Here is a 26941-nt window from a genome sequence, read left to right on the forward strand (position 1 = left end):
GAGGGAGGCCATTTCGCAAGTTTGTTATTATTGCCATCCGCCTCGAAACTCTCGGAACGAGAGTCCCTTAAAAGTCGGAAGACGGGGCTGGATTCTGCTGCTGCGGCGATGAAAAACCTTTAAGTTGGGGCGCATATTCGCAGGTGAATCTGGCCATTCTCGCTGGATATCGGAGCGGGGCAATTGCACGCACAGTTGTATTAAACGATCTCGGCGCGAGCCCCGACAGCCCTCGGTGACCGCTTTCTCCGTAAAACTCTTGTGAACATCGATTCCGGCTTTCTGAAGCAGCTTAGACCTTTCCAATGTCCGACTGGGCGTCCTCTTAGGGGAGATATGGAATGAATTCCCGATCGGTAGGTCTTCACGAGTGTTTTTCGAAGTTCTCCGTCGGAATCGGCCCTCGGAGTGCAGGCGGCAGAACCACCGCCGCGGGCCCCGAGAGAGCCGTGTTGTCATGATCGAGCAGACACTTCAGCTGACATCTGTGAATTGACTGTGCGGTACTCTCGTCATTCGAACGCCGAGTGGAATCCACGTCAGATTATTCCTGGATCCGAGAGGTTGCTTTCTTCTCTGCGATGCAGGAGGAATGAAGCACAATCATTGATATGCGACCAAATCTATGTATTCTAGTCAACACTGGTGAATAACAAAGAAGAGTCGAGGTGAGTGTATTTGGGGAGCGTCAGATGAGCTGCAAGTTATGATGATACTTCGTCCGTGGATCAATGGCTCTTGCTACGATCTAATCCGTGATGCGCACCTTATCCGACGGCGGTCCCGTCCCTCCTGAAGATTCTTCATTCTAATGGATAGATTGCCAAAGACGCGAGATGATGCCGGTATTCCGGTATTGGTCCGGAGGGCTCTCAAAATGTGCCCGATGCTCGCTCCCATTTCACGTTTCTCTTGAGATGATCTATCAAATCGATATAATCGCCGTTTAATATATTCTTTCGTCACAGATGGCGGTTAAGTTCTGCGCCGCGCTCTCGTGGATGTGCCTTCTGTCCACCGTATACTGCTTCGACATCGCGGGAGTTGACGAGTCTATCCTCTTCAAGATTCGATGGAAAGAACCCCTCGACTCGCTCGAAAACATACCCAAAGAGGTAACTTCGCCGTTCTCCGTGACATGTATCTGCGATCTGGTATCTCTACTCCGGAAACCGCCTTCCGGAGGAGAAGTCTCCAGAATCGGTCAAGCTTCCAAGATGAATCGCGAGTAGGGCCCGCGGACTGCAAATTACGCTCTTTTATGTTTCAGGGTTTCGAATTCGTCCGGATGATGAGTGCAGATAAGGAACCTTACGTCTGTTATGTGCCCAAGACACTGCAGGTCGAAGGCCGGGACGCAGACGTCAGGAATTACGTTGGTCCTACGCCTCATGAGCTTCTAGAGCCCTTGTTTTCGCACAAAGTCTGTCGATACAAGGTACCCGACGATCCGAGATCATTTCCGTAGATTTGCCCCATAGCTAAGCCCGATCGTCGAGTTTTCAAGGTGTACTCGCGAACAGTGAACAGGTCGTCATGATTGATGACGTCTCTCGTTTCCGCAGTTGGACTCATACTGGACGTATCAGCTATGTCATGGTCGGTCGCTTCGTCAATATCACGAAGATACGATCGCGTCAAAAGTCGCCATCATGGAGTTCTATTTGGGGAAATCCGATCCGGAAACTAGGAAGCGCGACAGTGAGTCGAAGAGTCTTTGACCGATTTTTCATCGATACAAGCGACTCCCGCTCCGTCGGGAGTCGGTAAGCAAGCCAGGCCTCATTGGGGTGCTATGGCTTTTCGGAACAGTATTCGACACGCTCGGCATCATTCCAGATGAAATTTACAAGAGCCGACTGGAAGAGAAGTTGAGGGCTTATACGAGCAAGCCACCTCCTAAACGAGTGGAGTCTGACTCTGATACCGGAAACGTGAAAATCAATGACATGGAACACTCCATCAACCCCCCCGTGACCAAAGTCGACGGCATTGATTATCCGGCTTTCGTCCTAAACATGTCATTCGGTACGCTCTGTGACATCAATGGACAACCACGATCTACTCAGGTGAGTTTCTCTGCTCGAGCGGGGGTCGCTGCCGGAGATCGGTTTTCCTGGGAAAATCCGATTCTGATACGGCTCTGGTGGGCGGCGTTGAGAAGCGTCCCAACGATCTTGGTTCTCAGAGACCAGAACTCTATTCTGATCTTCTATTTTTACTTGGACAGGTTTTCTACATCTGTGATGAGCTTTCTGATCATGACGTTCATTCCTTCGAGGAAACGTCGACTTGCAAGTACAAAGTCGTCGTCCGCACTCCACTTCTGTGCAGTCACCCCATGTTCAGGTCAGCTGAAAAAAAAAGACTACTGAGAATTGCTTATTCCGATTTGCCCTGCTGCCAAAATCGACCCCCTCTATCGTCCGGCACGAAAGATTTCTCAACCATCCGCAGGGTGGGGACGACGCCAGAGAATGAAATTTCCTGTCATCGAGCCGGGGACAAGCTCGATGTTGAATCCGTGAAGGAAACGGAAACGCGCGAGTCGTCCGAGGAGAACGACGGCTCCGAAGTAATTGAGAGGAACCTGAATCAGCCGAAGAGATTGCAGGAACAAGAGCGCGAGAATCGAGACTTCAGAGCGACTTCTTCCGCGGAGAACGAGGGAATTCAGTACAACAGCGATTTCAAGGTGAGTTGGACTCTTGGACGCGATCTCTGGGTATGGAGGTGAAATTAAACTGTGGGGATGGGCTCGCCGGTGAGTAATTATCCGAGAAGACGGTTCCTTTCCAATAGCCCCGCATGAGTTCCTCTCCCAATCCAGTAGAGAATCGCTCGGTAGTTCCAGCTTCGATCCTCGTTGATAGTCATAAGGTCATCAATCATTGTCTGCTCTTCCGTCGTCCGACCTTAAACAGAGTCCCCCCCTATACCAGCCGGAGTTTCTCAGGCCTCGCATGGGTTTCCCCCACCGTCCTCTTCTCGCTAATCCTCGGGTAGAAAGATATGGTTCTTGAAGTTTCGACTTGTGGTTCCGCCGTCATGGCGGAGAATATCGTTCGTATCTGACGGAGCAGGGTTACGTTCCGCCACGAACGCACACGAACTCTCTCTGCAGCACCGCACCAGCTTGGTTCTTGCGTTGCAAGTCCTTTTATTTTGTTTGCTGTGTTTTCAGGAGAAGAGTGGAAACCTCCCCAACGTGCGATTTCGGATTATAATCACGAATTAATGCGTTCCACAAAAAATATTTGTCCGTAGTGTTCTAGAGTCGCGAACTTCCAAATATGTGTGTGTATCCGCGTGTCATTCTCTGCCATCCATCCTATGGGACAAACTTACCCGTGTACACGATCATTCCCTGATCTTTCTTCTCTTGTGGTCATCCCCGAATAAAATCGTCGGGCTCATTCCACGCCACGGTTCGTTTGGCAAAAGGCGGGCGATGTTATAGTGGGCTTCCTCAGGAAATCCTGAGCGTTTTCGCGTCTTCCTAGATCTCGGAGTTTGCAATGACAAATGTAAAAACTCGTAATTCCATCCTGCATGACTTCGATGAGGATTTAAGGAGATTTTGGTTCATTTTAGAATCTTGTTGATGCTATTGAGGTAAGCGGCCTTACCAGCATGGAGACTGACTTTCCAATTGTTCAAAATAAAAGGGAAGTAGGTTTTTCGACAGCTATTCGTTTACTTATTAGGTCCCTGAGCCCTACCCGGGAAACCCATTGATTGGTGACATGAGCCATGAGCCTTTCTGTCGAATACTGTCTCCGGAAGTCGCGTCGTCCCGATCTTTCCCATTATTCTCCTGAGTTTTGAAAGTTCCCGCTTTGTGTTCGCAGTATCCGTTAGAATCTCCATTAGGAACCCCAAGGAATGTACGGCTTTCTCCCCTAAACCGAGCGCGATCTTCCGCTGGATTCGGCTCCGCGGACCGTATTCTCCCGACTCCGTGGGTGCATGTTGAAACTCCGGGACATTCATTTGCAGAGAAACCTGAAGATATTCTTCCTCCAAGACGAAGACGATGAACGATCAGAGCTACCACTTGATCGAGATGCTGAGGATCTCTTGAGAATTCTCAGCGGAGATACATGCCTGACCGGGGTACGCCTGCCATTATTATGCTTTGTCCTTCCTAAATAATTGAATCTCCACGCCTCGTTTGGCTTAATCAGCTCTCGCAATGTTCCAACAGGGGTCCGGTTGGTGGCGATACGAATTCTGCTATGGGAAATGGGTCACTCAATACCACCTCGAGAAGAACGAGAAAATGCAGGAAATCCTCCTGGGCAAATGGAACGAGGACAAGCACAGAGTGAGTTTGATCCCCTGGCCGATATCGGACATTGATCCATTCACTTCCTTCGAAGAGAAGCTTCTCACTCGAGCGTAGGATTTATTACCCGACTGGAACTATATGTAGAGGCATATGTTCGATTGGAGCCTTGATCATTAATCATTCCTGGCCGCAAAATCCGGAGACATAAAGCGACAGTGTACGTTTCGCAGCAATGGGTGTCCGCTGACCCGACGCGGAAAGTCCCTCCGAGACCTCTGTACGTGAAGCATTTCTACAGCGACGGCGATATGTGTGCCGTGACGGGCAAACCGCGAACCGTGGAAGTGAAACTTTCGTAAGTGTTGTGAATATACGGAGGATGACTTTTGAAGACGCTGAGGAGGAATTCAATGCATACCCTATTCTGGGGAGAGATGTCTTGACTCATGTTCAATCCGCAGATGTAAAGCCGTACCCGGTCATCCGGACGCGGTGAGCATATCTCTGCAAGAGCCGAAAGCTTGTGAATACAAGCTATCAGTGGAGGGCTCAATCGTGTGCAGCCTGCTCACCAAAGTCGATGAGGATGGACTCCCCGAACAATCAAGTCCTGCATCTGGACCGCCGGCGGAAAGCTCGGAGAGGGACGAAAAGCAGGCGGAGCAAGAGAAAGAAGACCCACCAGGGTCGGAGGCTTGAATGAAGAAGCTACTTCTCCATGATCTCGTTGAATAAGATTGCGTTTTGAATAAATCCGAAATCCCGTCGCCGATGATGGGAAGATATTGTACATTGCAGTTTTCATCAGACGATTTATTTATAGTTTCCTTCCGTCTGATAACTCTTTCTCAATAATTAGCCCACGGAATTCCAAGTACCTATCCCGACCGCGATTATCCGATCTCTTCCCGAAGCATACCATGATAACTGATGACCAGACTGTCTGGTCTCGAATCTCCCGCAGGCTAACGATTCAATAAAGGTGGATGATGTTTTGAGGATTTTACTAGGTATCGTATCGACTGGATCGAGGTCGAACGCCATCGTCTGAATATCCGATCTCGATCCAGATGCCTGAGGCGAGCTTATCCTAGCTTGAACTCCTCGAGAGGGATATTTCATCTCTGACTGAGGCGGATTCCGTTGTATCTTCATACGAATTGATAAGGATACACGTGTCAGCTGCCGAGGTTCTACCTCGATCTTCATCGATCATAGGCTCTTCTCCTGCATAGGACAAATCCTCGACTTCCGTCATGTTGTGGTACGATGGGAACTCTTTTTGAGCTATGAGGAGAATCATGAGCAGTCACGTAATAGCGCAGCTGAAGCATGATCTACGGTAGGTCTCTCTGAATTCCTAGCTCGCTTGAGGAATCCTCGAAATGATTCGGGCCGTCTCAGCTCTCACCGAACTCGATACGGCGTCTCCTAGGTGGCATGCTCACGTATGTACAATTATGTGGCAAGGCTGCCACCGCGCCACGGCAATCGAGCAGACCCTGAGCGCGGGGCGCGACTCATCAAGGGCTGAGGCAGGGCGGAAAAGAGCGTCAAGAACGGGACCTGCGCGTGCAAGTTCGATTCAGGTATTTGATTTCCGCGGCGTACGACCCGAGCTCGAGCTTGTCTATGAGGGAAGCGGTGTGACATTTACTCTCAGTCGAGCTGCAATGGAATCGGGTCCTATTTGGTCAATCTTTAGAACGCACCAAGAATCACAAACAATCAGTGAGACTAACAATAAGACATTCTATGTGGAAGGCGAATGAACGGATTACTCACCCCGCGTTCGGACAGATATTCAGCCCGGGCTTCTCTCTGAGACAGCTGACTCTCATGGCATTGAAGAAGAGATCACCAATCGTGTCAGCTGTTGAGCTGTTGGCCGCCGTCAGACACTTGAAGAAGTCGATATCACAGTCGCAATGTGATTTCGTATACGGACTATAGTTGCGTTCTCCGTAACCAAACTGCCAGGGACGGACCTGAGAATCGAGCACAACGACCTGAGAAAAGCGCTCCGACGCACGATACGTTGTCAAAGAGGACTGAGCTTCGAATGTCAAGCTTTAGAAGAATGAACCACGAAGAACTTATAACGAGAGAACGCGGCTGGTCGCAGCGTATAGGCTGGTCGCAACGAAGCCGTGGGTCATGATTGAGATGAAGTCTAGATGTCGTCCATCGAGGCTTTCCATCAAAGCAGAGGTTCCAGATTGAACGACACGTTTCTTTGTTTCATTCACCTTTATCGGACAGTGATCGTGAGCTCTGCAACATTTGTCCACCAAGACCTCTGAGCCCAAATCGAAGTAGTTCCTCGCCAGATGTCCCGCTCCACACCACTTGGTTCCTTGAAGAGATTTCTGTGGTCAGATAGGCTCGGTTCATGAAGGGAGGGTTCTGAAAGTCTGGGAGGCATATCGGGAGGAACACCCGAGGTTCCGATCCGGCAGAGTCTTTGGCTTTCCAATCAGCTTGAAGCGGAGTCCTACCGCTCCACTGCTTTTAGATCGTATCGTCGGGGCCTGGCTGCTTTCTCCGGCGGGCCAAAAGCGACTTCCTTCGATACTGCCGTCTATCCGCGCCGTGATCCGTTCATCCGCCTTCCACATATGAGGGGCGAACAGAGAAAGCCATTGAGCAAGTCCTTGCTCTCGTGAAAGAAGAAAAAATCTCTGAAAGGAGTGTCAGACATCGACCCGGAGATTTACGCCGAACAATCTGGCGCATGGACACTCTCGATTACAAAATACAAATTGTGGACCTTGTTCACTTGGATAGAGCGATGCCCCCTGTGTGCCCTCTCAGCGAGACGAAAAGAAGCCTTTTTCTTTCCCTCGGCCCGATCCCCCCTCCGGCGTCTCCGCCACAAAACCTGCGGGTTCAAGGAGTCCGCATCAGGAGAATATTTCGGTCGGCATCTACGAAACGATAAGAAGGATGACTCGACGCCGCTAGTGAATACGCTCATGGGACTCGATCCGTAAGCTCCCAGACTGTGCACGCTCGGGAGATCCAGGAAAATAATGCCAGCTCATCAGTTTTCTTTCGGCAGGACCCCGAGGTGCATAAATGAAAATGATACTCTGAGGCGCCCCGCGAGCTATTTTCACGCGGAGGTTTCGAAACTTGCCCGGTCTCTTTCCGATGAAAGCTGAAGCAGACCACATATCATTCAAATCAAGCCGAGACGGATGACGGCAAGCGGAAATCCTTAGAAACGCGGTATGAGAGGACACGTTCTTACTTGTCCGATTTTTCCGCCCTTCGAAGTTTCACAGAGAGTGCCCGCTTTTCTAGGTTCTCCGCGGAAGTGGCGCAGGATTCGATCGGAAATTGACTTCCCGAAATTTTCTTGTTTTTTAGCCGCGAGGGGCCGACAGCATGAGCCTGGGGTTTGATTGAAAATTTCCCCCTCAGCGAATGGTATCTATACGTTGGTATAGGGACATTGGAGCTCACCCGAGTGTTGCTTACAAGGAGATAAATGGGAAAATCAATTAACTCCATGGAACAGGCCGGATACATAGAATGAATTGTGCGGTGTTGGAGTCTGCTTTTCGTCCCGATGTCCGCGCGGACGTTTTCCTTTTTTCGGGATGAAAATGCCCTCTCATACCGCCCCTGTCGCAATCAAGCTTCAGCGGCAGATTCACCCTCCGGGAGAAGGAACTTGCACCATAATACCATGATAGCTCGAGAGCCCCTCTTTTTGAGCGTCTGAGAGGATGATCCCGCGTCTCCCGAGCATTCCGGCACAGGCGCTTTAAGCTGAATTGCATCCCAATGGAATTCTGTCTCCGAATCATAGTAGCCCAAACATGAATTGCCTTTCCCGAAACGCCTCGCAGGAATTCGCTACCTTGTTCGAACAGGCGAGATGCCCTGTTCGACTTACCTGGATAAATCGCATTCCAGATGCCTTCGAAGAAACCAGTGTCGTCACCCAAATTCCCCTCTTCCGAAATTGATTCCTCGTTCTTGAGCTCCATGCATTCATTAATGAGAGCCATCATCTTCTTGTGGCAGATGTTCCTGACAGGTCTGTTAATCGCTTGTAGTGTCGATTCGCATTCCGATCCATCCCTGGAGTTGAGAGAAAAAAACTTAGTGGATTGAGTCAAATGACCAGGTTCCAGTCAGGCAGCACCGGAATCCGCTGTGGCGCGAGAAAATTGCATTCTGCCTGACACCGCTAACTCCAAGAATCGTCTTCATATGTATGAACGATTCCGATCGGAACGCCATGAAGTTCATTGCCCTGGGCCAGAGACATGGATCCCCTCCCTCTCTGAGACTGCTGATTGCCCTCATGCCACTACCAACAACGGGAATGCCACGAGGTGACCGGCTTCCATCGAATCCCAAAGAGCAGCATCATCCCAACAACCGTGAAGCTCCAACCAGGGGGAAGATTCGATGTCGAGCATCTCTATAGAACCCCGAGGCTCATCGACTTGCACCCGGAGACAGCTCTCGATTATGAGAGTTAGCTCACTGATGAAAACGCTCGGCGTACGCACTTCATTCGGGATGATTAAGGCTGGTAATCAATTACGGCGTTCTCCTCGAAAACTCACGGCACTTCCACCCCCCCCCCTTCCCAATTGACTTCCTATGGAGGATCGCCTGAAAACACCGTGAAAGTTCACGGCTCTTGGCGCCAACTTCCCAGCCCCAGGGATGATCGACAAGGATAGGGTCGGAGCCTGCTATGGCTCAGCGGAAATTCCCACCGAGGGATGCATATCGCATGTAGAGGAAGAAGAGCAAGCCCGCAGAATGAGAGGAGAGTGGCCCGAATCGAGGTGCTCTCCCGGAGAGAGCTGCCCTCGAAAGCCACGTGTTGCGCTTGAAGGTCCCTCCCGTCTAGCATCTTCTATGGAATACTGTACGATGATTCTGCGACTCAGTGTCGTCAAGCGAGCCACGGTATAGGTTGGGCGACAGTCTCCACGGATGCGTGCCGTTATCCGGTGCATCCTGTTATTCATCTACTTTCGTTAGCAAGGAATCTATGGGACTTTGTTTCCAAACCCGGTCTCCTCCTAAGGCAGCGCATCATGTTTCGAGAGTCGGCGTACATCTCGCTCCCCTTCCAACTCACTTGAGCTCAGTCAGCTTGCAGTACTGCAGAGTACGATCGTGCGGGCTCCTGTAGATCTCGGCCACGGTGAGACCGTATGTATAGACTACGATCTTGCGTGAGGTTTTTTTGGCGGTTCGAGTCGAACTCCGATGATGCATGCGACCCAAGGCTCCGTCAGCTCCGAGGGAAGCGATGACCAAAAATATAATTACGGAGGCGAACAACCTGATTGTCATACGTTCCATTGTCGCTTAAAATCCAGCTGCTGTGCTCGATGTTCTTTGCTAATCCGATCGATGGCCGCTTGCGATTGCACTCAGCACACTTCGATGGCACTCTTCATCGATGCGGAGACTTCGCTCTCAGATCTTCATCAGATAGCAGTGCTCTGACACATGGGAAGAAAAGACGGAGTTGCTCGATGCTTCTCACGCAAACGGATTACCGGCTCTCCCGACAGGTCGCTTCTCGGTTAGATGTCCAGCGCGAAAGGCCGCCGGAGAGGATACCTCGACACGAGCTGCGAGGAGGTGCGCACTCGCAGATCGACAGAAGAATCCACGGGAAGGTATTCTACTCAAGATCAAGAGGTATTCCATGATTTGTACCGACCGCAGAAAGACTTCGAGAGAGTGAGCCGCGAACCAGCCAGCCCGGCTCATACCGCAAACGTTTTCCATGATCTCGCTGACTATCAGATGGAGCTATTGGTATTATCTAAATGCTCGACTAGGATCGCGACTCTCAACGGGCAAGAGAGGAAAACCTGCTATATCGCTGCTTTTATTCCGAATGCTGCTCGTTCCTCTTGCTTTTCTTCCGGAGCCATTGCCGGCAAGCTCCCTGGCGGACATTGCCCCTGGCAGCGGATTCCCGCAAAGATCACTCCTTCACAGTAGAGAAAATCGATACGGGTCGCCGGGGTCGACACCATCCCGAGTCGTGGCCGCGAGGGGTGATCCTCTCTCAATCGCACCCGCCAGAGCGGTTCTCTGATCCGTTTTCCCCCTTAATACGGAGATTTATATATTCGACTCGTCCGCCCCGATCAGATGTCTGTCATCGGCGTTCGGTCAGATTCGATTTGAGCCACTGAACGGCAAGTGGAGATGAAGTATTCGGGAGAGACCGGCGGAATTTCTCACAGCTTTAGGTGCCGAAAGACAAGCAGACGGTTTATCCGAGTGAATCCCTGAATATATATCTCTGGGGGAAAAAACTTTTCATTCGAATCTCAAGCGGCTTTTATATCGCTCCATGCTCTCCCTGCTCGCCAGGACCACAGCCCCTCGATCAGCTCTTTCTTGGCTCTGCATATCGCTCAAAGGTAGTGAGCCTCCGACGTTCTGAGTTGTTTTGAATCGGGAGGATTTCCCGTTTCTGCGACTCTCTCGAAATGGTACCTACATGTCTGATTGTGCGATATCACCTGTGGTGTCTATATATACAGATGGGCACCTCTCAGTTTCGCGTACATCACAATTATTTGTCATCCGACCGACTGCAGATGTATTTTCTACGGACGGATTCGAGCTCCGCTGGACATGTCACGGACCGAGCAGAGCCCGGGAAGAGTCATTCGTTCGGACTAATGAGCACGGATCAATCCCAACGAATGCTGATATAATACAATCAGCGCCGACAACGGGGTAGGATGACGATTACTCTTTATTCGAGAAAATAACAGGCTATCCCCGCTACTGGTGGACTCCTCGACTTCCATAGGACCCTTAGATATACTAGCTCGACCGGATGCGGAGATGTATTCTGCATTCGAGGAGCCATCGCGGAATGAATCAAAGTCCAATGTCTCCCCAGATTTTTCTCGCTGTCGATTCCGATGAAGGTCTGCTTCTGGCTTAGCGAGTTCGGGACGGAGCTCTCTTTGCGTTTCCTTACCGTTCTCCATGCACAGAGCTATCCACCCGCCCCAGGCGATTTGCCTCAGCCTTTTCGCCGATCGAGTGGAGCGCGGCATGGACATGAGAACTTTTTGTTAGAGGAATTATATTTGTTCAACTTTGGTTTGATGAGTCTTGATAATACGAGATGGGCGTCCTCGCCCCTGCCATGAATCTGGAACTTGGCGCTACGGATCTTTTGGGTGGTCGAACTGGAGGGAATAGCCCAATCTGGCACTCAGGAGGCGATCGAGCTTATCACCGCAGAATTGGACTGATGAAGCACATTGACCGATTCCTGCCCAATGCTGTGAGCTCAGACAATCCTTCGGATTTACTTTGCTCGATCCCAACTCGAAAGTCACAGAAAAAATCAATACTTTCCGATGTCGAGTTCTCTTCAAATTCCCGTCGAAGGATACCTATCTCCCGTCCATACCGTCTGTTCAAGAACGCCGAAGCTTGCCCGCGAGACGTCTGCAACGCCATGGGATTGAACGCAGTCGTCTGCAAATCAAGAGTTAATGACGTACTATTTTGCCCCACATTCCAGTTTCCGCCATCGGAAGGAGTCCAATATCTCATCTCGAACGACGCATACTCTTGAATTATCGAGTTCACGACGCTCCACTCTGACGTGAGCTGATATCGAGGATGTCCCTGCTTAGTTAGAAGAGCATTCGACTTTGAGAGAAACGGGAAGAGCCCAGGAAGATGCGACGCACCTGATCGGCGATCATTATCACCTTCGACATTGATTGCACATATCGCGCACCTGAGTTGGCGGGATGCCCCGAAAACGTGACTCGTGACAAATCGTCACCTACAACGCACACGACCGATGGCGGCTCATCGGATAGCTCTCGTAGAACATATATGTTTGATGAGCTGGTCCGTCCATTCGCTGGAGTCGTACATATTGTTTCCCGAAACATGGACAAGTGCTTCGCGTATGATATGGAACGGATTTCTCGAATCATCTCGAATTATCGTGAATTAAAAGCTGCCCCAATCAGATAATCTGTACTATCGACTCCCTCGCCGGACGGAGTGGGTTTCCTCCGCGGAACCGTAGGACACTCCAGGTCCGTTCGGCGACCAGCCAGAACATCCTACCCCCGCTCACCGCAATCGAGGGTCCGTCCAGCCAGTTCGCATTGGCGCGATGCATGGAACACACGATCTTCATCCGCCCGGTATAACTCGCCCTCTCGCACTCGCGCTTGCCCTTATTCTGAGATTCCACTCGCTGCGCGCCTATTTCGGGATATTATCGCTCGAACAAAACTCGATCCCTCGAAAGACGATGACTACATCCCGAACCCGAGCCATAACTAGAAACGTCGATGTTTGAGAATCGGAATTCTTCAGGGATCCTCTCTAATAAGATAGTAGCGGTAGACATGTCTCTCGAGGGCGTGCAGTGAGAAACGAGATCCATTGAGCAATACTGGTCGGCTGAAGCATATTGTCAACCGCAAGAACGCCGCTCATTACCTATGTGTTCCCGAAAGTGCTATTGGTTATCAGATCTTTATTCATCTTTCATTGAGACGCTAGTATCGCCGAAGTCTTGATCGTCTTGACTTTTTGGGCTCTAACTGTCAATGGGCAGAGGCACTCGCTTGTAGTCGGGCTGCGAGACGATGTAAAACACGACGATGGAGAACAGAGTGATGGAAACGCCTGAAAGAAAAAGTCTTCTTTCATCAACCTCATGCATCCTCCTCTCATGATGTTGATTACAGAACAAGCAGTGCATCAGATCCGTCTCCCAGGTGTGCATTTACCGAATACGTTCCCAACCAAGGCCGGAGCTTCGAGTGCTGAGTAATTCCGCGCGAAGATCAATTTCTCTGTGATTCCCATCAACGTTGCCATGATTGTCAGATGGAAAATCACTATACCTCCGAAGGTGTGGAACGGCATCAACCTGTAACGAAAACCTCTCTTCCTTATCGGCCGCCTCTAATGTTTGACTTAAACGTTTCGAGGATGCCTTCAAGGTTTGCTCAATGCTCCGAGCAGAGACGTCTGTGTGCCTGGATAGTGTCGCTCAACGTACTTCTTCCTGCGAGATTCCCGAAGCTGGGGGAAAAGGAATGCGAGGAAACCAAAGAGGAGTTGGGCTGCGAATAGAATGCAAGCTCCCAGTCCAATCCACGAGTGAAGGCTGAAATCGCAAAAGATAAATACGGAGAACATAGTTTACGCTTCTGAGGTTCGGTGGATTCTGTTTTTCTGAAGCCTCCCGGAGAGAGGCGTCGCAGCGCCCGACTGAAGAATGGTCATTCATGGAAAATCATCGAATTCTTCATTTCCAGGAGAGGCGAGCAGCTCGGACTCGAATCGCTGCCGAATCTCGAAGCTTCCGCATTCCGCTCCGCGATAGACTCACCTGTACATGTTCGCATACGGTGGATTCGCTAGATTGTGAGAGTCGAACACAGCCTGTAGAGAGACAACCATCAGGGCGAAGGCGATAGCATGGAGAGCCGCATGCACGATTTTGAGTTGGAATTTCGGCTTATTCCTGAGGACTCTGGGGATAAGCAAGCGGGAATCTGAGCACGGATGAATCTCTCGGGATATCTCCGTACGAGCATGCGAAGTAAGCACTAATATGTACTAGTGATCGCTCCCTACGAAGAGCAGCCGCTTCTCCCGGTCAGCCTGCGACGACCGGAGAATGCCCAGGAAAGCACCAGGGGGGAAAAACCATACGGCGGGGAGCTCCCAGGCAGAGGGGACACGTTCGTCGTGCTTCAATTGGGTACGTTCTTCGCCCAATCCGAGCGCATCGCATCTTGTGCCACGGGCTGCCGAGAGAGTATCGCGGCCACGAACCTGGCTGATTTTTTTCGCTGAGCGTCTTTGCGATCGTGCCAAGGACTGACTGTCGCGAGGACGATCACATTTACGGGATTCTACGCCGAGTTTCTGCCGTACTCGCGATAAAAATCACATGACGGTTCTGTGGAACGCTCCATCCCCGGATCGAATCCGATCCTCCTCGCGGCCTCGATCCGACCCATTAGGGAGCAGGAACTTGAGCTGGGGTCGTCGGATCTCTTCTGCGATCTCGAATTACGAGCCAAATCTAACTTCGGACGAGCGATAATTTGGTAACGATGAATTTTCGGCTTGGAGGACGGAACGAGCCACCCTTTCGCGTCGATTTGATGAATCCACGCCTACCTCGGAGAAGCCATATTCGATCGCTTGATGCTTTCGGAAATCAGCTAAAAAATATTTGAGTTCATTGAGGAACCCGGTATAGCGGTGATGATACTGCTCGGCTGAGAATTTTGGCTCTGGGAAATCCCCTTTGAGCATTTGGGATTGCAGATATCGGAACCGAAGTTTGCCGGTTCTTTCAGCAGTCCCAGAGGCAGTCCCGATTCCTCAGAAACCGACCCGCCTCTCGGGGGACTCGCTGCCTCTCGGGGGAATCCGCTCTTCAGGATACGGGTTACTGCTTCAGGAAGTCAATTTCCTACACCGATTCCGGAAGCGGGATCGTGATAGGTCCATGTCCGTGAATTTCTCCGTAATCAGGCTCAGGATCCAGGTCCTGAGCTCTCCTTCATGTTAGACCTTCCGAATAGAAAAAACCGGTACTACCTGTAGATAATAATGGACTCTCCCTGTAGCAGCAGGAGACCCAAGGTCATGAGCAGAGGGTGCCAATTGAACCATTTCTTAGGGTCAGACGGCCCGGTGTATCCGCCGAACAACGCTCCCATGACCGCGATGAGAATCAATGACAATGCTCCCAGTAGCTGAAAATCCCATTCGGAGTCGATGGAGTGAAAACAATATATCAGATCGCGCACATTCAAGTAGGTTGCATCTCGTATGAAAGAGATTCCTGTCAAAAGTTCAATTCACCTGAGCCGCATACAGCAACCATTTCAAGCCTGGCAAGCGTTCACCCGCGACGGGCTCTTCGGATAACTCCATGACTGCGGAGGGTATTGAATGCCTTCAAGCTGCTCCGATCTTTCGAACCGCGTCCGATTGGAGCCGTCATGATCCGGCGAGCTCTGGTATCACAATTGTTGCTGCGGAGTATCCTCTGAACTCACCTTGAGTCGCGTGTTTTGAACGTGAACCTCCGGCTCAAGTCTTGGATGCTCCTATACTGAACTCGACTGATAAGGGACTGCTCGAAACTCCGTAGAGCCTTCGAGCTCGCGCATAGATTTCGTCCTATGTGTTATTTGGCATGGCTCCCTATCCAGCCAAGGCGTACGCGCTGACGCTCGACGCAGATATTCCGTGAAGGTCCAGTGGAAAGCGTTCACTTCAGAATTTCTGTCACAATGCCACAAATTCTGGCGGAGCCGCGCTCTTCAGCGAGGGCTAATTCGTTCTCAATATCTCATCTACCGAATGGTCCAGAATGAGCTAGAGAGGCGGAGAAAACTCATGCGGCTCAGTCAGTGAAGTCATTGGAAGATATATCCCGTTTATCAACGTCGAGTCCAGCCCGCTAACTGCGGGTTATTGATGGCTCCGATGAGGAAGAGTCGACAGTATTGAGAGAGATGCGACCTTTTACGCCGCCCTCATCAACGAAAAACGAGGCTCGTCAAACCTTCTGCTCTTCCGGAAGCCTCAATTAGAGGAGCTCATCCGTGGGGCATATAATACCCTGCCATATATATTTTCATTCTTTAATGCATATTCCGATGGTGTCGGTCCTCCAACGCATATTCCGAGGCTTCAGGCTTTTTGTACATATTGGGTGACTTTCGATACCGCCTTCCATGGAATCCTGGTTTTCGAAATCGGGTCCATCGCCTTTGTTGTTTAAAAAGATTCTGAGGAACGTGACCGCCGGAGTAGTCGAGGAATCACCGTCCCCTCCAGCAGTCCGTACGATTCGGGAAACGCGTTCGATTTCGAGGGAAAATAGTTCGTACTCATGATCTTCCGCCGAATTGGACTCGATGGTCGAGTGTAGGTCAAACTAGTCTGAGGAGCTCGAGCTGGCGCATTTTTCTTCCAAGTCGCCGTATTCTAACGATGGAATCGTCCCGATTGAATCAAGGGCTCACGAAGCGAGAATCGATCTTCTGAGTGCAACGGTAAGGTCTCTCCCGCGCCATTGACCCCCAAGCTCTCGAAGTCCATCAATCTGAGCGTCGCGGGGGCGGAGGGACGGGCGCGTTTGCAGTGGGGAGCTTGAGCCCTCCCCACAATCTTCCCCGATTGAGCGTTCGTAATGCCAAGATGTCGGAGAGAGCGGCCATACTGGATTCCACCCCCATGCGGAGATGAGACAGTTTCCCCGCCCCGGAGAAAAATATTCGGAGGAATGTCTCGAGGCGTTCCGCCCTATAGAGAGCTACATTCAGTCGGGGAGAAAACGGCTGGCGGAACTCTCTCCCGGGCGCAGAATAAGTCCGCTTGCCATTCCACCTGGTATCTGGGCCCGTGTGCGATTGGGCTTCCTTCGCGGTTCGGCCAGGATCCGGACCAATTTAGAATCTTGGTGATTCTCTACGGAGGGAGCATAGTTATGAAAATCAAGTCTGCGGATCGATTTGCAGGTCTACTCGGACGTTTTCGGGGTTCTGGGGCGAAATCTGCGAAAACCTAATTCCGGTACTGAGGCCTGTGCATCTCGGCGCAGCTTGGCCCCGGGTTAGAATTTCTATCCGGTGGGAACGATACCGATATTCGTATTATTGGAGGGAGAGCGGCTCGCAACGACGAACGTCTCAGAATCACCAGAGTGAAGGGTTGAAGGGTGAGTCATGGCCTTTCCCCCCCGATTAGCCCGATGCCGTCGACCTTCGGCTCCGCCTCCCCCGTTCCCCTCACTTTTGACGTGTCTCATCATCTCATTTTTTATGCAGCGATGACTTCCGAGACAAAGACAACGATTTCACCATTAGTTCGGACGAAATTCTTTACAGAAATTATTTACAAATAGATCCTAGAACTTCCGATGGCTTTGAGAAAGTCGTGGATCCTATCACCAAGGGATCTCTCCATTCAGAGACGATGGCTCATGTGCCGAAAGAATGTGCTCCGTCATGACGAGATGTCCAGAACTTGCCTCGTTCCGACTGTCAGTCTCGCCTGAGATTAGAAGAGACCCGCGATGGGATTACTTTTCGCTTTCTTACCTCCCCAAGCCTCTTTGGGATACTTCTTCTTCTGGTGACTTATGTCTAGAGGCGACGGGGAAGGTCCAGTAAAAAGCATCTCATTCGCTGCGTTCTTAGCGGTATTCAATTGGCTGGACAGTTCTTCTCGAGGAGCGTCGCGGTCCGCGTAAATATCCGGCGCCGGGTTTGGAAGCTGGAGTCCTGAAACAGAAACGGTCCAAGATTCAAGAAAGAGCCAGGAGATTCAGGCGAAATTCATTCGTCGTGTGTTGTCGAGCTCATTCTCCGCCGCTACACTCGTAAGCTCCAGCGGTTGATAGAACTCACCGAGCTTCGAACTCATCAAGGGTGTAGATGAATAAAGGGCAGCAGCACGTTGACTGCTCAGGTTATTGTCTCTCAGGCCTGCATCTCCTTGAGATCTTAGCGAAGACACAGCGCTTCCAAACATTCTCGATTCGTTTTCCATGAACACATCATCGCTCAACCGCATGCGCTTCGATGGGATAACTTGAGTTTGGACCAAGTTTCTGAACTTTCCAACCGATGGGTCGATATCTTCTGGGTTTATGATATCCTCCTCGTCCTTGAAAACGACTTTCCTCCCATGAGAGGCTGACTTTCTGTTCTTCGATGCCGGAGAATCATCAGTTATACCTGAGAATCGAGCTCGTAATGAGAGAAGCCGTCTCTCGGATTCGCGAATTCGTTTGAACTCTACGCTTAGAACGAGCAGTCGAGCACATCATGGGACGCATCGTAGAAGCTAAATACACGAACCGAGCATGGTGACCCTCCTGTTGTGAGCAGTGTTGTATTCGGTGAGGTTGTCGAGCTCCAATTCTGACTCTGGAAGCTCGACGCTGATACCTTCTTCGGCTTCTTTATTTTGAGGTCGCTCCCTAGGAAGTATGTTCCGTTTTCGAAAATGTCCAGGGATGATGAGCTTGGTCGAATATGAGTTGGAATACAATTACATTCTGCCGTGATGGCAGGGGGCTCACCTTAGCACGTAAATTCTCGTGGACGCACCAAAATGAAACTTGGAATCCAAGGGTAGCTGCGTCGGTTTTTGCGCTTCGAGTCGAACCCTCCCTGTAATCAAAAAGTTCCAAGATCTAATATCGAATATTGATTCCGTGGTGGAATGTGCATAACATAGCGAGCCTCAAGTCGCTGCTTGAGCAACAGAACCCAAAGAATCGGCGAAAGGTGGTCGAATCGGCGGGACTTACCGATATACGTCCCATGAGTGCTCCCGAGATCGACTAGGAAAGCTCTATCCAGGTGTTTATGGTAGACCAGGGCCGCATGAACTCTGGAACAGCTCTGATGCTCGACAGGGAAATCACAAATGTCGGCATTCCTGAAGAAGAACTCCGCTTTAATGTGCACCTCCAGAGGCACATTCATCATTAGGCAATCGCCTCATCAAGGTCCCACATCCAATCTCAATTGTGAAAGCGGTCTGAGGAATTCTAAGCTTCACATTCGCCAACGCAAATCGGGAATACAGCGGACCACGACGTCGTCCCGTCAACGTCAAGACGGGGGCAAATGAAAGGCTTTACATGTATGGTACGGGCTGCCTAGTTTTTTGGGTTCTCCAGCCTGATCGATGACTTGACTCTCGAGAGCTCGGATTCATGGAGAAGGTACGATCAGCTAATCAGATACGGAGTCTGGACGTCCGAAGTCCTTACCTCCCGAACAAGTAGCACTTTTTTTCGTCTATCATGAGTTTCTGGATGAATTTTTCCTCTTTCGTGACGTCCAGGTGTAGACCTATTGGAGGTTTACCAGCCCACGATGGCGGATCGTAGTGTGACACCATGCTGCAGAGAAGAGAGAAACTATAAGAAGATGTGAGAATGTTTCATTCAGCATGCTGTGCACTGTTTTGGAAGCTCGGAATCGGCGTCTCTGACTACCCACCTCTCGCTCGATGCTCAACCACGTCCGGATCTTGGAGATCTCGTCTCAGCGGAAGTTCATTCCAGGTCTTTCGATGAGGGTCCCGTGGCAAAGGTGGCAGGTTGTTCCTCTAAGCGATGGAAGTTCTTCTCACATTCGATCTATGATCATTTGCGGCGTCCGTGATCCGCCTTAGCGCTGTCTGTTTGTAAACACGCAGCTGCTATCCGATGGAGAGCGGCATGTGCTGGGCGCCGGCCGGCCGGCAAACAGCAGCGGAGTTCTCGAAAGGGAGCGGAGAGTCGGGAGAGCCTCCGATGGAATCGAGATGGGGAAGCGGATTTTCTGCGATTACTGTGGAATTTATTTCCCTGCTTCAGATCAGAAATCGACCCAGAGACACGTGAGAGGCGCTCGTCATCGCCGACTCCGGAAGCTGTATTACGAGAAGTTCGAGCTGGCGGAACCGTGTGCCGCTCCGGCGACTCACGTCCAGGTATGATGGACCTGCGCTTTCCGAAGATCTGTGGTGTCGAATATGAATCGGGTTCCCCAATAGGACAATTTGCTCAGGAACGTCCCTCTTCGCCAGGTATCGAGCTCGGAGAGAACAGTGCGATTCGTGGCAGAGCAGCTCCTCCCCGCAGGGGCTTCTCTGCTTGCAACATCATTTCCCAGCGTCACTCCTTCATTGGGAATCGACGGTAATGTGACCGACATCAGACTCGATTGGGTCTGAAGCCCGTCGGCGGCTTCTTTGCACTTATTCGTCGCCGTCGGACACAGCAATTCAGCCGTAGGAGCTCCCTGTGTGTATTGTTGATAGATGACAGCGGAAGGAGGAGGGACACCATATCCTCCTAGAGACCGTACATTCTTGGAACATAATAAAGCCATGACAGAAGTCAGCCCTGGAATTGACATGCTCCTCGATCTCTGCACCTATGCTTTGGGAGCCTCAACATCGAACTGTCATCCGCTGACATTCGAGAAAGGGAGGCCATTTTCAAGTTTGGCGCCAATTCCATTCCGAACAGCTGTTCGGCAGCGAAAATTCCCCCAGCGCTGGCGTTAACTACGAGACTATGAGTGCAGCACTACACTCGATGCGGTCCGAACGTCTTGACGAACTGATTCTCAGTGCCCATTAGAGACGACATCAGTGCGAGGTCTGACCTGGGGGAGACATGACCTGCCGCAGTTAGATTCGGATCTCGTCTCTGACAGGAGCCGTCTTCATCTTCTAAGAGGTGGGTAAGAGCTTCGAGAGATTTCAGTTTCTTCGTCCGCCCAGGCTGCTCATGAACCAGGGGAGGACCTCTGAGAGCTTGGGGCTTGAGGGAGTCCCCCAAAGGAATTTCCCGCTTCGGACAGGAGTCGGTTTCCTTCATGGCCAACGACCGGTGGGGCCATATATAATCCTATGGATCGTGACATCTCTCGGGAGAACGACTTCCGGTCTTCCTTCTGCGCCCTGGAATATGTATACGATCCGACCACGGGCTGAGTTCTCTCGCATTGTAGGATGTGCGGATGGGTAGGACTTCGGAGTCAGTCGGGAAGCTTGGTGCCGCTTGATCCCAAATGGTCTTGCCTTCTGTTGCAGCATACACGATGGCGAGCAAAGGGAATCGTTTCCCTCTGAAGAAAAAATTCGTGCAGATATACGAAGGACTCCTGGACGGCGAAGAGCCGTGGAGCAGCAACGATCATTTCTGGGACGAGCTGTTCCTCTTGAAGGTAGGTGCCGATAACTTCGGCGCGCGATTGCCGGGCACAACGTCCTCTTCCCCAACGCTCTCTTTCGTTGCTCCGCGTTCGATTCTTGGTCGGAGACCGTACAGATCCTCATCGGTCAATATCTGACCCTTCCAGGTAAACAGCGGCTTCTTGACGAAAGAATTCGAGCTCATGAAACCGGAGAAACTTCTGCAATTAAAAGTGAGTGAACAACTTATAGTCAAGGAAATCCAATCGGGGGTTCACTCGAAGCAATGAATTCAATCCTCCCGCATTCCAGCCGGTCATAAATCGAATTTCCGCGGAAAGTATTCGAGCGGTGAAGTCCGACAACCGTATCAGAATTGTCAACGCATATGAAACTTTCGCGACTTTGGTACGAGCCCTCTTCAGCAAGAACAGGGAGCTTGATCTAGGTCAGTGGAGCGGCCTTCGAAGAGGTCAGGGAACCTAATTCTCGTCAATTTCTCATCATCCACGGCTAAGAAAACGACTTTTCACACCAGGCATCGATGTGATAGATCTGCTACTTGGGACGGATGTGGCAGAGGCCTCCATGGAAGATTTACTAGGAGTTTCCTGTACTTTTCTCGAAATACCTTTCCCGCATGGTTTCCATCAAACGGTCCTCGACACGCTATTGGTATTAGTAACGGTAGGTGAATCATTCGTCATCCGCGGCTAGAAACAAGGAGATTTCTATATTCAACGAGACGCATTGTAAATTGAGTAATCATGATTGAAGGCTGCGGAGACGGTATCCAATAATGTGCTGGTGGAGTTTCTCATGACCACCTCGGTCTTCGAAGCTCTGATTGGTCTCCTATCGGACGGAATTTCACGGCAGAAGTGCGGCTATCACGCTGTGCTCCTGCTGACGTTGATCGTTAACTACAGGAAATATGAGAGCACCAACCCTTACATTATGAAACTCTCAATTGCTGACAACGAGCTTGCTCTGAACGTAAGATCCCAGAACATATAGCTGGAGAGTATATCTATGTCGGATCGTATGCGGAGACCTCTCGAAATCCCTCCGTGTCAGGAGTTCTTGTTGATAATCGAGATGACCGATCTTTCCTCCGCGGCAGGGCTTCGGTCAGGTAATCGCTTGTACCCTGTACGATTACAACCGGCGTTTCGCTGCTCCTGGAGCTCGGGAGACCGTGACTCGAAACAGCGTACCTGGTGGTATGTTTTCGGGTCTCACATCGTGGATGGGCATATTCACACCACTGTCCAGTCCCGAGGAATCGAGCCCAATCGAGGGGGAGAACAAACGTTGCGATGCCGCTTTGCTCGCTATGTACGAGGCTGTGCACCTGAACAGAAATTTTTTCGCGGTGCTGACGAATGTGAGTTGTCCTCTCAGGATCGCTGACTGACTTCATTTATGAATAGAAACTATTCGGGAGATCTGCTTGAGCTCAAGAATACTTATACTGGCTGATCACAGACTCAGCCCGGGAGCATCGAGCTCAGACCGGCCTCCCCGCCGCTGACCCCGTCGACTCCAGATGCACCGAGTAGCGGATCGCATGTCCGGAGCGTAAGTTGCTTGAGAGAATGTATGTATTCCCAACATGATATCATGCACTTGGGTGTATTCCCATGGAATTTCCATCATCATTGCAGGACAACCAGAGTTTCGAAAGTCACAATGCTGATCTTCACGAGGCGCCGACGAATCTTTTTGTCACATTCATCGAGTTTGTCTCGATCGTCATGCAGAATACCAAAGGTACGGATGTGACGAAGAGGTCCTCGGTCCCCACCAGATATTCGGCTCTCCGCACAATCGCAATGCAGGTTGCATAGTTTTCCACCATTGAAAAACTCTTCTATTCCTCAGAAGAGTCCTCGTTCCACACCACGAAGCTTTGTTTCATAAACTTGACGTGCATAGCTGAAGATCAGTACGCCAATTCCATCATGCACGATATAAATATGCAATACAAAGTCGTGATCCACCACGCGCCGATGAGGCACCGGAAGCTACCATCAACTCGCGATTGCCCGTCCCGACCGCTCGCTGCGGCAGTACTAGACCTCATGGTTGAGTTCATGCTCTGCAACATGAGGAAAAACTTCTCCCTCGACCTTTACGTGTAAGATTGACTTCCGCGTTCAGAAAGGAAGAGATTGGCTCCCGCGTCGCCGTAGCCTTTCTGACAGCTCCTCGTTCTTTCCTGACCATGATCCTTGTTGAGCGACAGAGATCGCGCATCTAACATTTTTCTCTAACCGTCTTTAAGACGATGTCTCGGAATCGTTCACCGACTCCTCTGCTATCAGAAACGGTATCGTGTGCGTCTCTTATATCCATGGAAGGAACTGTGGAGTGCCCTGATCAGCGTCTTAAAATTCATCCTTGCAAACGAGGTTAGGCTCAATCCAATTCACAGTCGGTTTCCCACATCGGGGGATCAGAGGTTCAAGTGGAGGGAACATCGTACGAGGCGGATTCCGCGAACCCAACCCCTTCCAAGGAGTTCACCGGGAAGATTTTTGCCGCTCGAAATTCAATTCTAGTCAATCCAGGATCTAAATCCCCGCTTCAAAGCTCCGAGGAGGCTCCGAAGTTCAGGCGGATGCTGCACTCTTCCCCCGGATGGCAAAGTCAAACTGAGGTGATTCATTCCATCACAGTATGCTCAGCTCTGGGGCGTGATTTTTCCAGGTTACCTTGGCGAAACGTTACAACGTCTTCATCGTTTGTTCGCAAATCGTGAACATAATAAACCTCTTCATTACGTACGGGGACACTTTTCTCGCCTCGCCGCCAAGTTACGACGAGTTGTACTATGAGATCATCCGCTGTAATCAGGTTTTCGACAATCTTTATTCGACAGGTGAGCATTAAAGTCATTGGGTCATTGCTCTCGATCCGAAACTTCGATGAACCGTTCAAGTGCAAAAACTGTTCCCGACTTTCAGCGCTGCGATACGCTTCGGGCGACTCGGAGAAAACCACTCAGTGGCGAGAATCAGCCGCAAGACTTGCGAGTCATCTGGTGAATATTCGAGCGATTGTTAATCACTTCAACCCGAAGATCAACTCGTGGGCAACCGCAAACGGACTCGCGTCCCTTACTGAAGCTCAGGTCCTCGAAGTTGTTCGTGGAAACTATGATTCTTTGACTTTGAAACTCCACGATAACCTCGATCAGTTTGAGAGGTATTCGGAGAAACCTCGCGAAACCCCATTTTTTGCCGCCATGGTCAAATCAATTCTGGAACACGTTCGTAAACAATCCGAAGATGAGCGACATCAGCATTCACAAACCACCACGATTCCGGAGCTGAGTGGTGTCCGGTGACGTCAGATCCCAGGGTGATTGACTCTTCTTTGAAATAATGTTTCCATGACCGATATGGAGTCTTCTTGTGCCTGAATGTGAACCCAGTTTGGACGTGGGCTAACCTCCCCACCGAGAAGTTAGTGAGTGAGTCGAGTCCACCCGATGCGGTGAAACGGATGAGACCCTTATATGGAAGGGCTTGAGAGAGAAATAAAAAGCCCCGTGAATCGGGTCCGTCCTGATCGGCTGGGATTCATGCGGACTTGGCCGAAGGTTCACCGCCCCCAGCTGCGTTCTTCATTGGATAATACTAGCCAGCGAGATTGATCCGAAGGAGTCGGACGCTCATCTCGGATCTAGATATATCTATTTCAGAAATTCTCCGAGCTTCGTCGATAGAGAGATTCCAGCTGTGTATTCCTCCCTGAACTTCTCGTAAGACATTTTGAAGAGAAGATTAGCGACTCGGCCGATGTATGTCGTTCACGTCAAAGACGCGGCCGTGTGCTCACTACTGGAATTCGGAAGTTCCCTCCTAAATTTGGGATACAGCGCGTCATTGTCGGCCAATTATTTCAGAACCATAAATGGGATCGGAGCTCCCGCATCGTATCTCGATTCAATGCGGGGTGATTTCCTCGCTCTTCGCATCGTCTTCATGATCATGCGATCATGGAATCATGACTTTTCGAAAAGTTCCAGCTCCGAGCACCGCGTTTATTTTTTTCACGCCGATACCGCACCCATCCACCATATGGGCTCGCTTTTGCCCGATCGAGCTGTTAATGGACATCCCGGACGTTCCGCTGAACTTCATTCCCGAAGATCTTGACCGCCAATCGAGTTTAAGTTCGCCCGATGATATCTCAGAGCTGTTCGAGGCCGGAGCCGAGGTCGACCCCGCAACTCCATTGTGCCTCCGCTCCATAGACGAGTTCTCAAAAAAAGACGTTCACTCAATGTTCGCCCTATATTGGAGAACCTTTGCCGTCCAACGATTCGATGTGATATGCTATTGAGGATCAGAGGTGAACTGTCTTTTCGGGCCGTGCTCTCAGACAAGGGACTCCTCTCACAAGGTACGTTGCGGAGCAGCTGAGGAGCGATGGCTGCGACCTCATCCATCCTTCAGGCAGGAGAAGGTTCCAACACCGGGGTGCTCTGCGCCAACTTCCGCTTGCTGGATCTAGCTCGAATTGGACCAGCTTTTGCCACGGAGAAGGGTGAGATTATAAAAAGTCGAAGCTCGGTCGATCAGAGCATGGTCTCTCTGCTACAGAAGGTCCAGAAGACGGCGATCACGTTCGCGGAACGCGCCGTTGCGTGGTAGGTAGCAAATCTCATCGTCAGAAAGGAATACGTGTCGGCAGGAATCCGAGCTGCGCGAGTGAAAGCTCGCTCGACGCAGAATAAACTACTCCGCACCCCAAATCCTGATTCCTCATTTCAACCCTAACGCAGCCCCCTACACGGAAATCCGACCACGGGCCGGGTCCGAGGATGGATGCCCGTAGATGAGAGGAAGGATCGGTGCCTGATCCTCACCGCGGACGTGGTGAGGTCGCTTATACGCGATTGACTCCGTCATCAGCTACCGACCTCCTCATTTTTCCTCACCATTGAGCGACCACCAAAAATTCATGTGCCTAGGATCTAGAATCTGTGCGACTCGCCACCCTCTTCTAATGGAGACGATGATGGGGGCCGGCTACACAAGGCGTTCTCGATGATTTACGGATGAAGACCTAAGAAATGAGGTTGAAAGCCTCGGAAGCATCGATGGTCCACATATCACCTGAGGTTCTGGAACATTTGCACCGCTCGGGTCCCCGGGGCTCGTTCGATTTCGCTCGAGACGGGATTCGTAATTTCTAGTTTCCTGCTCCTTGTAGTTGAACATATGATAGAATTAGGGATGTTTTTTCCGACCATAATTAGCTGCAATCTCGTTGGAAGCTCGATCAGCTTCCAATTTGAGCTCTGAGGTGGGAAGCGACAAAGTTTCCCGCGTCATGGACACCCGCGAGCCCTTCAGGCGGGCCTATTGCAATCGAGGTTGAAAGAGAGAGAGGGTCCACAGCGCCTGCTCGTCCCGTGGACCGCGGTGAGCGGATGCTCTGCTGCATCTAGTTCGTGGTGGCCGTCTGGTGAAACTCTTCCTTCGGTTTCAGAAATTGAATTTTGTGGAGTTCGGCGTGAATATGTGTATGACGGCAGTAAGACTCGCTCGAAACCTAAGACTTATAGTGTCGGGGATGTGAGCTGTTTACTATGGACTGATTGATTCACAGTTTCGGTGATCGTTCTCCGGAGTGGTAAGTTCAGCCATAATTCGAACGGGATATGTTTCGGGGGGATGTGTCCAATTCCAGAGTTCTGTCATTCACAAGAGAGCGAACGAGTGTGACAGACTCACTCTGAACGAACGAGGGGAGTGGCTTCTACCCTCGATTTGAGAAACTCGATCTTTGCGAATCACCTGATTTGAAGAGCCGATCACCTGATCGGTTCGCTTCTCGCTTCATCGACGGAATGTTCCATCGATCCATTGTCATGGGCGGCGGCGAATCGCTGTG

The 26941-nt window shown here is 50.8% G+C and overlaps 5 protein-coding genes across 5 annotated transcripts; 2 read left to right on the top strand and 3 right to left on the bottom strand.

Annotated features, from left to right (window-relative positions):
* The first annotated feature begins 471 nt into the window (after nt 1-471).
* LOC100898349 (endoplasmic reticulum lectin 1) lies at nt 472-5078 on the top strand. The gene is made up of 12 exons (XM_003741055.1): nt 472-668; nt 969-1115; nt 1271-1438; nt 1566-1701; nt 1840-2069; nt 2231-2349; nt 2458-2695; nt 3595-3615; nt 4000-4116; nt 4208-4327; nt 4522-4646; nt 4753-5078. The coding sequence occupies exons 2-12, from the start codon at nt 969-971 to the stop codon at nt 4988-4990; spliced, it is 1659 nt and encodes a 552-aa protein (XP_003741103.1). The 5' UTR covers nt 472-668; the 3' UTR covers nt 4991-5078.
* An 82-nt stretch (nt 5079-5160) lies between these two features.
* Nucleotides 5161-9835, bottom strand: LOC100899916 (uncharacterized). Its single transcript, XM_003741146.2, has 5 exons — nt 9405-9835; nt 8196-8383; nt 6541-6647; nt 6077-6279; nt 5161-5959 (listed from the first exon to the last, which is right to left on the bottom strand). The coding sequence occupies exons 1-5, from the start codon at nt 9629-9631 to the stop codon at nt 5845-5847; spliced, it is 840 nt and encodes a 279-aa protein (XP_003741194.1). The 5' UTR covers nt 9632-9835; the 3' UTR covers nt 5161-5844.
* Nucleotides 9836-12884: 3049 nt separating this feature from the next.
* On the bottom strand, nt 12885-15429 carry LOC100900057 (cytochrome b561). The gene is made up of 7 exons (XM_003741147.1): nt 15376-15429; nt 15179-15252; nt 14912-15069; nt 13686-13829; nt 13353-13460; nt 13078-13220; nt 12885-12973 (listed from the first exon to the last, which is right to left on the bottom strand). The coding sequence occupies exons 2-7, from the start codon at nt 15248-15250 to the stop codon at nt 12885-12887; spliced, it is 714 nt and encodes a 237-aa protein (XP_003741195.1). The 5' UTR covers nt 15251-15252; nt 15376-15429.
* A 1957-nt stretch (nt 15430-17386) lies between these two features.
* Nucleotides 17387-19243, bottom strand: NiPp1 (nuclear inhibitor of protein phosphatase 1). Its single transcript, XM_029110816.1, has 6 exons — nt 19113-19243; nt 18641-18775; nt 18414-18500; nt 18190-18311; nt 17737-18066; nt 17387-17610 (listed from the first exon to the last, which is right to left on the bottom strand). Exons 1-6 carry the CDS (start codon nt 19241-19243, stop codon nt 17387-17389), a joined length of 1029 nt encoding a protein of 342 aa, XP_028966649.1.
* A 1120-nt stretch (nt 19244-20363) lies between these two features.
* On the top strand, nt 20364-24456 carry LOC100900485 (armadillo-like helical domain-containing protein 3). The gene is made up of 13 exons (XM_003741150.2): nt 20364-20573; nt 20930-21063; nt 21199-21264; nt 21344-21479; nt 21570-21718; nt 21809-22027; nt 22155-22418; nt 22520-22612; nt 22699-22804; nt 22916-23171; nt 23319-23445; nt 23744-23915; nt 24001-24456. The coding sequence occupies exons 2-13, from the start codon at nt 20938-20940 to the stop codon at nt 24381-24383; spliced, it is 2097 nt and encodes a 698-aa protein (XP_003741198.1). The 5' UTR covers nt 20364-20573; nt 20930-20937; the 3' UTR covers nt 24384-24456.
* The last annotated feature ends 2485 nt before the right edge of the window (nt 24457-26941 follow it).

The sequence above is a fragment of the Galendromus occidentalis genome, unplaced genomic scaffold (assembly GCF_000255335.2).
Source record: "Galendromus occidentalis unplaced genomic scaffold, Mocc_1.1 scf7180000077121, whole genome shotgun sequence".
In the NCBI taxonomy this organism is placed as follows: domain Eukaryota; kingdom Metazoa; phylum Arthropoda; class Arachnida; order Mesostigmata; family Phytoseiidae; genus Galendromus; species Galendromus occidentalis.

Excerpts from the sequence above, each read along its gene's own strand:
- LOC100898349 (XM_003741055.1), top strand. The coding sequence starts at position 969 with ATGGCGGTTAAGTTCTGCGCCGCGCTCTCGTGGATGTGCCTTCTGTCC. Across the intron at positions 2,070-2,230 it reads GACAACCACGATCTACTCAG|GTTTTCTACATCTGTGATGA; the intron begins GTGAGTTTCTCT and ends TTACTTGGACAG. Across the intron at positions 2,350-2,457 it reads TGCAGTCACCCCATGTTCAG|GGTGGGGACGACGCCAGAGA; the intron begins GTCAGCTGAAAA and ends AACCATCCGCAG.
- LOC100899916 (XM_003741146.2), bottom strand. The coding sequence starts at position 9,631 with ATGGAACGTATGACAATCAGGTTGTTCGCCTCCGTAATTATATTTTTG. Across the intron at positions 6,280-6,540 it reads ACGATCACTGTCCGATAAAG|GTCCGTCCCTGGCAGTTTGG; the intron begins GTGAATGAAACA and ends CTCGATTCTCAG. Across the intron at positions 5,960-6,076 it reads AATATCTGTCCGAACGCGGG|CTCGACTGAGAGTAAATGTC; the intron begins GTGAGTAATCCG and ends ATTCCATTGCAG.
- LOC100900057 (XM_003741147.1), bottom strand. The coding sequence starts at position 15,250 with ATGGAGTTATCCGAAGAGCCCGTCGCGGGTGAACGCTTGCCAGGCTTG. Across the intron at positions 13,461-13,685 it reads CCGTATGCGAACATGTACAG|CCTTCACTCGTGGATTGGAC; the intron begins GTGAGTCTATCG and ends TTGCGATTTCAG. Across the intron at positions 13,221-13,352 it reads CGGGAATCTCGCAGGAAGAA|GTTGATGCCGTTCCACACCT; the intron begins GTACGTTGAGCG and ends TTTTCGTTACAG.
- NiPp1 (XM_029110816.1), bottom strand. The coding sequence starts at position 19,243 with ATGGTGTCACACTACGATCCGCCATCGTGGGCTGGTAAACCTCCAATA. Across the intron at positions 18,312-18,413 it reads ACGAGAATTTACGTGCTAAG|GGAGCGACCTCAAAATAAAG; the intron begins GTGAGCCCCCTG and ends CATACTTCCTAG. Across the intron at positions 17,611-17,736 it reads CTTGATGAGTTCGAAGCTCG|GACTCCAGCTTCCAAACCCG; the intron begins GTGAGTTCTATC and ends TTTCTGTTTCAG.
- LOC100900485 (XM_003741150.2), top strand. The coding sequence starts at position 20,938 with ATGGCGAGCAAAGGGAATCGTTTCCCTCTGAAGAAAAAATTCGTGCAG. Across the intron at positions 22,028-22,154 it reads ACAACGAGCTTGCTCTGAAC|GGCTTCGGTCAGGTAATCGC; the intron begins GTAAGATCCCAG and ends CCTCCGCGGCAG. Across the intron at positions 23,172-23,318 it reads TTCTCCCTCGACCTTTACGT|ACGATGTCTCGGAATCGTTC; the intron begins GTAAGATTGACT and ends ACCGTCTTTAAG.